Source organism: Amblyraja radiata, chromosome 33 (assembly GCF_010909765.2).
Source record: "Amblyraja radiata isolate CabotCenter1 chromosome 33, sAmbRad1.1.pri, whole genome shotgun sequence".
Classification (NCBI taxonomy): domain Eukaryota; kingdom Metazoa; phylum Chordata; class Chondrichthyes; order Rajiformes; family Rajidae; genus Amblyraja; species Amblyraja radiata.
In genome coordinates, this window is record NC_045988.1 from 15,614,847 (window position 1) to 15,628,070 (window position 13,224).

The 13,224-nt window shown below is 44.1% G+C and overlaps 1 protein-coding gene across 1 annotated transcript; it reads right to left on the reverse strand.

Annotated features, from left to right (window-relative positions):
• Positions 1-1,409: 1,409 nt before the first annotated feature.
• LOC116991177 (sialic acid-binding Ig-like lectin 12) lies at positions 1,410-12,603 on the reverse strand. The gene is made up of 4 exons (XM_033049547.1): positions 12,274-12,603; positions 7,367-7,657; positions 1,899-2,216; positions 1,410-1,499 (listed from the first exon to the last, which is right to left on the reverse strand). Exons 1-4 carry the CDS (start codon positions 12,455-12,457, stop codon positions 1,417-1,419), a joined length of 876 nt encoding a protein of 291 aa, XP_032905438.1. The 5' UTR covers positions 12,458-12,603; the 3' UTR covers positions 1,410-1,416.
• Positions 12,604-13,224: the final 621 nt, after the last annotated feature.

A 13,224-nucleotide genomic window follows, 5' to 3' on the forward strand; every position in this document is an offset into this window, starting at 1 on the left:
CAAAATACATATGCTAAATATTCTCTCTTGCACAGAGCTAAGAATGGATTAGCATCGATAGATTCCTTCCTACATCAAGGAGGATGTATTTCAGACCCAATTTCCTCGAATCTTGGCCTTGTTTTGCAAAGCAGCATGTCATTTTTTCTGAAATCTGCGTGTATAAATTTTCAGGTGTTGATATAGCTCCATAGTTGTGGAGAAATAATACTGTACATTCATGTTGAAAAGGTCTGGGTGATGAGAAATACGGAGATGTAGTGGTCAGAACACATCACGCTTTGGTTAACAAAGGCCTGTACATTGCACTAGAAATGCGTTCTGCCGTCTTGAGGTTTTTTTGGGTGATTCCAATGCACTCTTGAACAGGAAATGCATGGGGGATGGTGTACTTTAGCCTTACGTGAAGCAAGTGAAAAGAAATAGCAAAGCATTGACAATAAAGAAATGCCAGTGATAAGATTCACAGCAGAAAAAAGATTCCAATGGCATTGATGGCATTCAAGCTTCAATTTTACATATTGGTTTATTAAGCTAAGATAAGCTGTCACGCAGCCTAATAGTGAGAATCATATACGACATGAAAAAGTCCAATCAAATCCAATCAATCCAATTAAATCAAATTGACTCCATATTATCCAGTCCCACTCTGCTGTCTCTTTATTTAAAAGTTACCATAAACTGTTAACAGCAAACAGAGAATTAGATTTTGTTTCAATCGGTGGTATAATGTAAAAGTTGTCGAGGTTTAAAAATCGTAAAAAAACGCGCGTGCGCAGATCGATCTCCTTTCCTGCCGGTCAGCGCCGCATGGATTGGTCTTTTCTCCTGTCACTCTCCGGGATGGTCCGCCGCTTCCTGCGCCATCACGTCTTTACTGGAGCTGAGGATGGCCATCAGAGGTCTCCAACTGGACAATTTTCGGACGGACCGCAAGCGGACCAGCCCAGCCTGGCCCGGCCCACCCCAGCCTGGCGCGGAGTCGGAGATGTCGCCAAATGGAGAGCGAGGACTCTGATCCTGGCGGAGGAGAACAACCATCAACTAGCACCCGCTGTGAGTCCCCATCGCACCGCCAGCTCCAGCCCCTTCCCCTCTGGTCCCCCTTGCTGGCTCCTGTCCCCCTCACCCGTGATACCCCCTCTTCACCATGGCTCTTCCCTCTTTTCTCTGAGCTCTCTCCCCCCACAACCCCTCCCGTCCAAACAACCCCCCACAACCCAGTTCCCCCACATCTCCCTCCCCCACATCTCCCCCAGCCCACACTACCCCCCCTCCTTCACAAGCCCCCCCGCCTACCCACATACCTCGCCAACAGCCCACAACCACCCCAACCCACACCCCCCCTTACCAAACCTCCCCCCTCCTCCACATTCCCCCCACCGCACACCCTCTTTGACCTTTCCGTTACCTATTTCAGAACAGGCAAAAATATATTATTGCCAAAATTATGGCAGTAGTTAGGGGGACCAGGACCAGAGCATAAAGAAAAGGATAATCTGTGAAAGAAAATTCAAGGTGTCAACTAAATGTAATGTTTCAGCTCTGAGAGACATAAAAAGTATAAAAAAATACACTGCAATTGTTTTACTATATTTGACAGCAGGGTACATATTTCTTTCAAAGAGACACACTGCCATTTATAAACAAAACTACAGCACTCTAATGTTTAAATGTTCCTTTTCTTCAATGGAAACACTATAAAATCAAAGCATTTGAAGATGACAGCACTAAATAGTCTTTACTATATATGATTTGTAAAATAAATAAAATATTACAATTGATCAATCACTAAGATCAAGAAAAAAGACATTGAACTAATTAAGCTGAGGTGTTATTTGCGAAGAATGATTCCACCTCAATTACCTAGGCACATGTATAATTACATTTCTATTTACCTTTCTGTTTTGTGTTTATCAAGATACTTCTGTTTCTCCAGCCGTAGCCGTTTTTTGCCATGCACCAATACATTCCTTCATCTTTACGTTGGAAACGTGTCCATTCTTTTGAACTGTTGAACCCGACTCCAGTTTGCAACGTTACATTATGATTCTCCGTGGCATTTGTCCAGAAAACAGTGGCGACTGGATTACTATCTACGCGACAATTCAGTTCCAGGAATGAATCAGCAGCAACAAAGATGATGTTATCATTGATCAGGCGAAAAGTATCCACTGCTTTCAACCTGTATGTTATTAATAGATCTTGTGGTCCATCTAATGGTAAAGATAATGTACACTTCATTGTAGATTAAAGCAATGTGAAAAGAATTAACATGCAAGTAGACACAGAACAGCTATTTACAATCAAATTTTGCACTTCTGAGAGCTAATCATTCTCAAGGGACCTCAGTACAACTCGGACTGCCACTGGAGCCAAGTTGGAAAGAATCGAATACGTAACAAAAAGCTAAGCTTGTTCTTGTCTATGGAGAGTGAGGGATTGATGCGGAGAGGAAAGGGGAGTGAATGCTAGAGCTTAATGAACCATTTGCACGATGAAAGTTGAGAATCTTCGACATTACGACTGGAGAAATGTAGAATTGTTCGATGGTTATACAGCTGGTAGTAAAGAGATGAAGTGTTTGGTAAACGTAGCAAATGGAGATCCAAATTCCTAACCGTTTGAAGAGTCAACCCACTAATATAATTCTTAGGTGATTTCCTTCGCCTGTCGGAACACAGGTTGGTGTGGGGTTGTAAGTGATTTATACGGCTACCACAAATGATCACAGATACCCCTGCATATGGTGAGAGTAGTAGGGCCACCTGTGAAGGGAAGGTAGACACTAAATGCTAGAGTAACTCAGCGGGCCAGGCAGCATCTCTGAAGAGGGAATGGGTGACGCTTTGGGTCGAGACCCTACTCCCGCTGAGTTATTCCAACATTTTGTGTCTATCTTCTTTTTAAACCAGCATCTGCAGTTTCTTCCTACACATGATAAAGGAATATTGTTGGTGTGGCCATGAATAGAGGAATTGATATTGAAAACAAAGTTATTGCAGGACAGAGGGCTATGAACTCAAAGACCTAAGGTTAAGACAAGTACATAAGACGGGCATTGAAAATAGCGAGAAGAAGATACCACTCATTGCAAAAGCTGGGAGAGAAGAATCAACTTTTGTTGGTAGAGAAAGAGAAATTTAATGGAGAGAAATGAAGTACAAAACAAGCAGAGATGCAAAATACAATACAATACAATTTATTGTCATTTGAGCCTCAGTGAGGCTCAAACAAAATTCTGTTTCCACAGCCATACAAACAAAGAAAATTCCCTAGACATACACACAATTTAATTCACACAAACATCCATCACAGTGGACCCACTGTGATGGAAGGCAAAGTCTTTTCTCTCCCCTGTTCACCATGTCTCTCCCGATGTCCAAGTTCCAGGCGGGCGATGATAAGTCCCACGGCCATTTTAGGCCGTTCCGGGCGATGTACGGCCCCGCTCCCGGTCTAAATGTCACAAAGTTGGAGCCCCCGGCGGGCGCTGAAATGTCCCACGGCCATGAAGCCGCGCCGGGCTATGTACGTCCCCGCTCCAGGTCGTTCCAACCCCGCGACACGGGCTGGAGAAGTCGCGTTGCGGGAGCTCCGGGAAGCGGTCTCTCCACCCGGACCCGCGAGCTCCCGATGTCCCAGTCCACCGGACCTGCGGCTGCGTTGCTGGAGCCTCCGAGCCCCAGGAGTCGAGTCGCAGCAGCGAGTCACTACCGCTCCCCACGCTCCGAGGCCGGCCAACCTCTCGATGGTGAGTAATCCGCAGCTCCGCAGTCTCCCGAGCCCCCGGGTCGTTCAGGTTGGAGGCCGCTCCACGGTGCTAGGCCCCAACGACAACGGAGACCCGACAGGGAAAAGGTCGGGTCTCCCGGACAGGGAAGAGATTTTAAACGGTTTCCCCCTCCCCCCCCCGCCCCCCACATATACACATTTAAAACTACAGGTGCACAACCTTTTATCCGAAAGCCTTGGAACCAGACACTTTTCGTAATTCAGAATTTGTCGGTCTTCGGAATGGAAATTTTTTAGCGTAGATTTTAATGGCTGGCTCAGTGGTAGAGTGCTCGGCTCATATCCGCAAGGTCACGAGTTTGCGCCTTGATCCCGGCAGTTACTCGGTCGCGAGTTTGAGTCTTCAATTTCGTTTTTTCTTGCAGAATAAATGTCTGTATGAAATGCAGTGTAGGAGAGGTGTACTGACTGTGTGGGCAGAACTTTGGAAGTGATTGCCCACCAGTCTAAAAAGCCGCTGTGTCTCCCTGTCCCTGGGATAGCAGGGGGCGATCAAACAGCACAATACCCCCCTCCCCCTCGAACTCCAGAGGAATCCGCTCCCCGATGGGCCGCTACGGCGACAAGTGGCAGTTTGCCCACAGCCCGAGCTGCGCCCCCTCATCCGCCACCCCAAGAACAAGACGTACCTTGCACACCATCAGCTTCTGCCCCTACGTGTTCCTCTGGAGTTGGAGCGGGGCTGGGCTGGAGTTGCTGCTGGCTGTGGGTCTCTGGGATCTCCGTGCTTGCAGTGGGCCTGGGGGTCGGTGGGCGGCGGAGCCTGTGGACCTACCTCCGTGGAGCTAGCCAGCTTCGGAGCGTGGAGAGCTGCGGTGGTGCGCTGCTGCGACCCGACTCAGGTGGATGGTGACACCGGGAGCTCGCGGGTCCCTGGTGGGAGACTGCTTTGCAGGGCACCGGCAACGGCGACTTTTCCCGCCCGAATTACGGGGTTGAGAGTGACCTGGAGGGGGGCCTTACAACGCCCGGCGCGGCTGTAAATTGCCGCGGACTTGCTAGCGCCCGCCGGGGCTCCAACATCAAGACCCGGGGCAGGGCCCTACATCGCCCAGCGTGGCTTTGAGTGGCCGCTCCCCGATGGGCCCCTACGACGCCCCGAGCTGCGCCCCGTCATCCGCAACCCAGGTTCCTCTGTAGTTGGAGCGGAGCGGGGCTGGGCTGCTGTTGGCTGTGGGTCTCTGGGATCTCCGTGCTTGCAGTAGGCCTGGTGGTCGGTGTCCAATTGGTCCTGACGTCTCCGGTGACTGGCACGGTCCTGCTGCAATCGCCGACGTGAAGACAGTGCAAAGCCCCCGTGCCGGTGCAATGGGCGGGGAGCTGGAGAGGGGAGGGAAGGGGTCACACACATGGCCGGGAAGCAGAGGGGTGTAGGTGGGTTGAAACTGAAGGGAGCGACAATCTGCACTGTGTAGGTATGTTGCAAAGCCTACCTGAAGCGTCGTTGAAAATCTGTCGCTGCGGGTGTGCACGATTTTGGCGCCGTTTAGAGGGGGGCGGGTTTAAAACGCGATTTTCTCTAGGCTGTTCAAATCGAAGATGTTCAGCCTAGTTAATTATTAACGAAAAATCGCTGGAAGACCCCGTCGCAAAAGCTATTATTCGTTTTAAAGGCCTCGTATAATAGTTATAGTAGTTTAAAAATCAATCTCTAAACCCGCGACCGCCAGCAACCGCAGGGTCTCATAGAGCAAATAACTGAAGGTAGGCTGTATATTTTTACATTAAAAATGGCTTCTAAAGATCCCTTTATACAAAGTTTAATATTGCGAGTAGCTCATTTTGGGCCCATTATATCCCGCAGTATTTTTCTGGGCATTTGGGGCACAAATCTAACGCAATGTGAACGTTCTAAACCAGCGCGTTCCACAGGGACCCACTGGAAAGCTGATTTAAATGGGCATTTATTTACAGCAATTGAACACTGAATTCCTTCCATTAGGCCTATAAATTAATGTAAATGAGATTTAAAAATCATGTTTTATTGTGAATTATTTGTGAATATTATTTGGACATTTAGGCTATTTAAAAATGTTAATCATTTATTAAGAAATGGATAGATGTTTAGATCTAGTAATTGAAGTCTGAAATTAGCTACAATTAGGTAACTAACTAATTATATGCTTTAATTTCAGGTCATCCAAGTAAGATTATTTTATATTTGTTTCAGAATGCTTCAATCTATGATAACTGAAAATTTCATTCAGTTCTCTTAATTCTTAAGAAAGTTATGGGCTTTTGACTGTTCACGATCACAGCTTTTTTGTTATGTCCATAGAAAATCAATAGGGAACAAGATGCTCATTTCCCAGTATGAAAATGGCCATAACTTTTTAAATACTTGAGATATGAAAGTGAATTAGGTGTCAAATTAAACTTATTTTTATGCTTTATCTGATGGGATAAATTACAGACTTGATTTTTAAAATCTCAAAATGTTGTAACATTGCTACACTGTGTATCGTGAGTCTACCGTGGGAACTTTTTAACTCAGCGGGCAGGCAGCAGCATATTGTCAATTATTAACCCTCCCGCGCAATATACCCTCATCTTCTCTTTTATGAATGGGGATTTAGTTCCCCTTTCTTCGAGGACCGACCGGAGGTTCCGCTGTCACCTCTGCGGGCCGCCCTCGGTGAACGTTTTCAAGGACCTTTCTTCAAGGATCGAAAAAATGTCCGCTATTCGGACGTTTTCGTTATTTGGATCTTCGGATAAAAGGTTGTGCACCTGTAGTATTAAAAAAAACACCAACACTGCATTTAACTAGACAAAAAATAAAAAAAAGACAGACAGGCTGTAGGGGCCGCTGCAACGGGTGAGTCGCGCCGCCAACCAAAGGGTGAAGTGTTGCAGGAGATGGATAAGGACAGAAGAAAGTGAGTTTTGGTGAAAGGGAACATAGAACCTCTGTGAGAACGTAGCCAAGAAGTTTGGAGAAGGAGCAATTAGTTATACTTGAAATACTTTTATCAATGCACACACGCACAATGAGGGCTTAGATGGCAAAAGTCCAATTCTAAAATAAAAAGGATAGAACATGAATATGGAAGGGAGAGGGATGGTGAATATTGATCCACCCTGTAAGTGTCATAAACTCTGATTGCGGAGGAAGGTTAGCAGGATTAGCTTTTAAGATTGCCTCAGTGGAGATGGGGAGACACACACATAGGATTACCAAGAGATATCTATAAATAAGCTTCAAACTTAACTGAGAATGATTCAAATCTCGGAAATAATCATCATAGTTAGAAGATAGAGTATTTGGGGCAGATTAATTAAAAGCAATTGAGAAAGGTGAATTGAAACTTTGGGTCTGCGTAACAGGACAACAGAGAAAGGCAAAATAGAAGAAACCAAGAACAATATAAATGAGAGAAAATGTAAGTGATAAAACTAATGGAACTGGGTCAATGAGCAGGTAAAGTAGATGCAGAAGATATTCAGTTACACTGGTATAGATGGTGATATACAATGCATATCAGTTATAACACAATAATGTGCATACAATAAGAATTCAAAAATTAGCAATACAGTGAATACCACTTCAAAAGTTATAGATGATACTAACACATAATATTTAGTTTGATCGTATTTACAGCTGGCCGTCCAAAAACGGAATGATTAATCTGGCAACTGCAATCAGTTCCATTGTCTTCCACTCTTGGGACAATCTTGTAATGACTGGTGGCAACTAGTGTGCCATTTCTGTCTGTTTCAAAAGTTGGTGCAGTGATATTTGTAGAAGTGCATGTCCATGTAAAGGAGATATCCTTGTCGTACAATCCCTTGCCAGAGCAGTTTAGAGTGGATTCATGACCAGCAACCAAAGTATCACTCCGTATATACATTTCTGGAAGATCTGAGAGAAGATAAAGGATAAAGTATTAAACTATATATCACACATTTCAATGTTAGTGAAACTTACTGACAGAGTAAGTTGTCCAAAATTCTGCTCTATTTTCATAGAGAATATGTTAAATTAATGATGTCGAATTATAAAAAATATAGCCCTTCTTTAGCTGAGAAGGATCAAATATATGCTGGACCATTATAATATTACTCCATGGTCCTGGCAAAATGAGATTATGTATATCCAACAGACTCACATGCGGTAGTCTTTTGGTTAGTATTGATGCACAGTAAAACATTTCAGTGAGAGACTTGTGGTAACTTGAGTTAATGATAATCACTGTAGAAATTTATGGTGTAGAACAAGAGATCCCAACCTGGGATAAATTTACCCCCAGAGGGTAAATGTCGCCTACCCAGGGGGTAAATTTGTTGCGTCTGGATTTTGTACATATTTTTTCTCATTGACTGACTGTGTTTGGTTCTGGCATACGGTATCTGTTCATCATTAGTTGTTCATATATAAGTGAAATAACATTGTTATGTGCTATTAAAGTTGCCAGTGGTAATCGGGACGAAAAAGGTTGAGAACCCCTGGTGTAGGAGATTTATTGAATACATGCTGCTCTAAAACATACTTTTAATTTACTCTCACTTCTCAAGTTCAAAGCCCTGCAAGTGATGCACTTCAAGTGCTCATTCAGGTACATGAAATTTGGTGAAGATTTCTACTTCTTTTACCCATTCTGATGATGAGTTCCAGTCACTGCCACTGATTAAGTGAATTTATTTGTTTAAGAAGGAATTGCAGATGCTGGAAAATCGAAGGTACACAGAAATGCTGAAGAAACTCAGGGGGTGCAGCAGCATCTATGGAGCGAAGGAAGCTTCATAGATGCTGCTGCACCCGCTGAGTTTCTCAGGCATTTTTGTTTACCTCAGAGTGAATTTATTTGTTCACAACATCAACCCAATTCTTCTACCAGCTAAATTACATCTATGCTTCTAAGTTACTCCGGGCAACGAGATCGAAGTCCTTTCTGGTTTGTGTGTTGAGACCTCACGTAATTTAATGCACTGCAATTTAATTGCTCCTCAGACTTAATTGTTGCAAACAAAGGAGACCAACCCTGCTCTGCTCTTTTCTCACCCATAGCTATGTGGCTAAGCATAGCTCCAACGCCATCTATCAACTCAACAATGACATCATTGTGGTTAGCTGAATTATGGGTGGTGATCAGTCAGTGTGCAAGAGAGAGATGGAACAACTGGTTGAGTGGTGCCGCAACAACAAACTCTCACTCAAGGTCAACAAAACAAAGTAGCGATCCATTGACTTTGGAACGGTGAAGTCGGGCGACAACATGCAGTTTTTAAGATTGGGTCAATGGTGGAATGAGTTAGCAACTTCAAATTCCTGGATGATAACATCTCAGATGACCTCTCTTAAGCAGGGCACATAGCTGTAATCATGAAAAAGATCTGCCACTGCCTCAACTTTGTTAGAAGTTTAAAAAGATTTGGCAGGTTATGCAACATGCAAAGAAACTTCTACTGATGTACTGTAGGAAGTATTCTGACTGGTTGCATCTTGGGCTGCTATGGAAATTTCAATGCATAGGAACTCAAGAGGCTAGACTTAGCTCAGGCAATCACAACCACAGGCCTCCCCACCTACATGCCTCAAGATGGTGGCATCTATTATCCCTCCATCCAGGCCTTGCCCTCTTCTCACTGTTACCATAGGGTGAGGTATAAAAGCCTAGAGTATCACACCACCAGGTTCAGAAACCACTACTGTCCTACAACTTTTATTGAACCAACCCACACGACCCCAATCCTCCCACGACAATGGAACACCATGGACTTGTTTGTTTTACTTATTGTGTTTTACAGTCTTCTTCCATTTTTTCGTCTTGTAGAATTTTATGATTAAATGTGATTATGTAATACATTTATTTATAATTTATGTTTCTGTGTGCAGATTTTTGTTGCACATGTACCTCACCGTTCTTGTGCCAATGACAATAAACAGCTTGATTTGGCTAAGTTCTGTTTCCATTAATTCTTAGTACAAGAAGTGAACTCCCCTTAAAATGTTCCCTTCCATGCACCATCCCCATCTACCCACCATTGCTCACTCTGGGAAAGAGTTGCCAATTGCTATCCATTTCAATTCACGTTTCCATTCCCATACTGACCTGTCATCCCTTCCTCCTTTGCCAGATTGAGATCTATCACAAACTGAATCCTCACTGAATGCAGTCAATCAAACTATCTCAAAGAGTTATTTTTTTAACTGTTGTAAAACCAGCTCATCCTTTGGTATGGACAGAATAGAAAGTGAAAAGAAAGAGAAATGGAGCAATATTGTCACTGTTGGTATTCATATACGATTTAAGATCCAATGAGACAACACAACAATATCACAAGCCGTGTTTTCCAAAAAAAAAGCTGGAAACACCAACCTTGAAGTACCTCTGTGAAACACGGAACTGCAGATTCTGGTTTACAAAAGAAGACAGAGTGCTGGAGTAACTCAGCGGGTCAGTCAGCCAGGGCTGGCATTAAGCCGATTTGACCGATTGCTCCCAATTGGGCCCCGCGCCTAAACGGGGCCCCGCACTAATGTTCAGTATTTCGTACGGAAATACGAATTCTCTTTGTTAAATAAAGATTTTTTTAAATTCGCCATCCGGATTTTTTTTAAACGAACATGTATAACAACCGCTGCACGGCCATCATACACAAACGATTTGTTAACTAGTGCTGTTAGCACTTCTTAACGGTAAGTACTTAACACCTTGTTATGCAATGTCATGAATCTGCATCTATCCGCATTCCTTAGTAAATGTTATAGTGTTTTGAACAAGCATTAATGACGCCGTGTTTGAATAAAATTCACGCGGCGTCATTAATACTTGTTTAAAACACAATTACATTTACTGAGGAATGTAGATCGATGACACGTTGAGAATTTCATTTAACTCACCATCATGAGTGAGGGCCCCGGACCGCGAGAAGGGGCTTCTTCCTGGTGTGCAGGTTAGTCATTCACCTACCGACCCACGTTGTGTCCAAAGATCTTATAGCGGATCTTTGGTTGTGTCTCTCTGTCTTTTGCTCACTCCCTCCCTCCTTCCCTCCCTCTTTCTCTCGCGCTCTCTCTCCCGCTCCCCATATTGTCTCTCTCTAGCTCTCCCACTCCTTCTCTATCACCCTGTCCCCTCAGCATTCCCGGAATCATTGACGTTTTGCAGTAGACAAAAATGCTGGAGAAACCCTGCGGGTGAGGCAGCCGCCTGGCCCGCTGAGTTCCTCCAGCACTCTGTGTTTTTTGTTTGGCTCTGAAGTTGAAGGTGGCTCAGCTGGACGGGCAGCGGCTCTGGGGAGAGGGTTGTGTTTCTGGTCGAGACCCTTCTTCAGACAATCACAAGTACTCTCATCGACGCGAGTTCAGTTCGGTCTGAAGAAGGGTCTTCTCTCCAGAGTCGCTGCGCTGCCTGTCCTGCTGAGTTACTCCAGCTTTATGTCTATCTTCAATTTCAGAGAATTACAATTTCTCACGGGGGGCTTATAACGTCTCTAAACCCCTCTGGGACCCTCTGAACACCTCTAAACCCCCTCTAGCCCCCCTATTTCCCTCTAAACAATTGTAAACACACCTGAACCCATCTGAAGCCCTCTAAACCGTTTAAACCCCTCTAAACTAGGAGGCTGCAAGGTGACTTGGATAGGCTGGGTGAGTGGGCAAATGCATGGGAGATGCAGTATAATGTGGATAAATGTGAGGTTATCCACTTTGGTGGCAAAAACAGGAAAGTAGACTATTATCTGAATTGTGGCCGATTAGGAAAAGGGGAGATGCAACGAGATGCAACGAAAAATGCTCACGGCAGACCAAACGTGTTAAACAGAAATTGGTCAGATATTGAGCTTTACACAGTGAGAAATCATGTGAAATAATCACTGAATTTAATTTTAAATGAATGTACCTGCATGTTATACTGTTTAGTTTGGAGATACCACCAGATAGTCTGGTTGATACAACCAGATTAGTTTGGAGATACAACCAGATTAGTTTGGAGATACAACCAGATAGTCCACTGAGTTCGCACCGACCAGCGATTTTTGTTACAGATTTGACAAATTTATTTGGCGGCCAATCAAACGCTGTCTCTAAGGGGGTTGCATCCAATCACCAACCAGCTTGCCTTAAAATTCCCGAAACTACACGAAATATAAACATACATAAATTTTTACTTTTCTAGAGTAGGGGCCCCGCCATCAGTTTTCTAATTGGGCCCCGCAATTCCTAGCACCGGCCCTGCAGTCAGCATATCAGGGGAACATGGTCTGAAGACGATATGTCACCTATCCATGTTCTCCAGGGATGCTGCTTGACCCATTGAATTGCTCCAGCCCTTTGTGTCGTGATATGCCTTATTAATTTAGGTTGAAACACATGTGTTCATTTCATCTTATTTCTAATTGGGTCTGCTTGGTATTATTTCTGTTAAAGTATCTGTAAATGGCTGGTTCAAATGTCACTGCGTTTAACATTATTGATTTCATAAACATAAAGTGCAGAGACTGGAGATCATCACAGTATTACAAATACTTTACCATAAACCTGTATTCGTGTTCCTTGGCCCTTTTCATGAATTGGAGGGAAGACATTTGGTACCTTCACCTCACAAATGTAGTTGTAAACAGAGTGACCAAACGATACATTTTCAAGCTTCAGTGATACCGTACAGTTTTTGAAACCATCCCTGAGGGGGTGAGGAATGCAGAGCGAGTTGTTCATTTTGTCAGTAGACCCTCCAGGTGATGTCCGATACCATGAAACGCGGAGCCAGGCATTCACACTTCCATTATAAGTAAATGTACAGTTTAACGTGACGGACTCGCCTCTCCACACCTTGACCAGACGTGGCTGGATCAAATTTGTGAGTGGCGGAATTCCTGGTGGAAAATAAATACATTTGTCAATTATACTCCCGTTAGTAGTTCAATAAACATTCACTTTACACATTGAACGAGGGATTGGTTTTCTAACGGAAACAATACTTAAAAGAAACGCATTCAAATCTGACGTTTTCAAACACCGATTCTTGCTTCCATGATGGTTGCAAATGCCTTCTCTCAGCAGATTCGGTGGCAGGTGGCACCGTGATATTTGGACGCTAGAAAAGACACAAGTGGCTGGAGTAACTCGGCGGGTCAGGAAGCATCTCAGGAGCTCATGGATGAGATGACTTTTCAAAGTCTGGAAAAGAGTCCCGACCCGAAACGTCTCCTATCCATGTTCTCCAGGAATGCTGCCAAAAGTTTATATAGGATCTTTGATACTGCCTGCCTGACCCGCTGAGTTGCTCCAGCACTCTGTGTCTTCACTTGCAAACCAGAATCTGTCGTTCCTCGTTTCTACACTTTCGTAAGTTTCTTGCTTTGTGCTCTCTGATGGAGTTGTAGTGACCGAATTATATCCCAAATGCCTTAACTAATTGAATCTTTGCAGGCAATCGCCGTCAATGAAGTTGCAAAACTTTTATTCCAACATTAAAAATATAG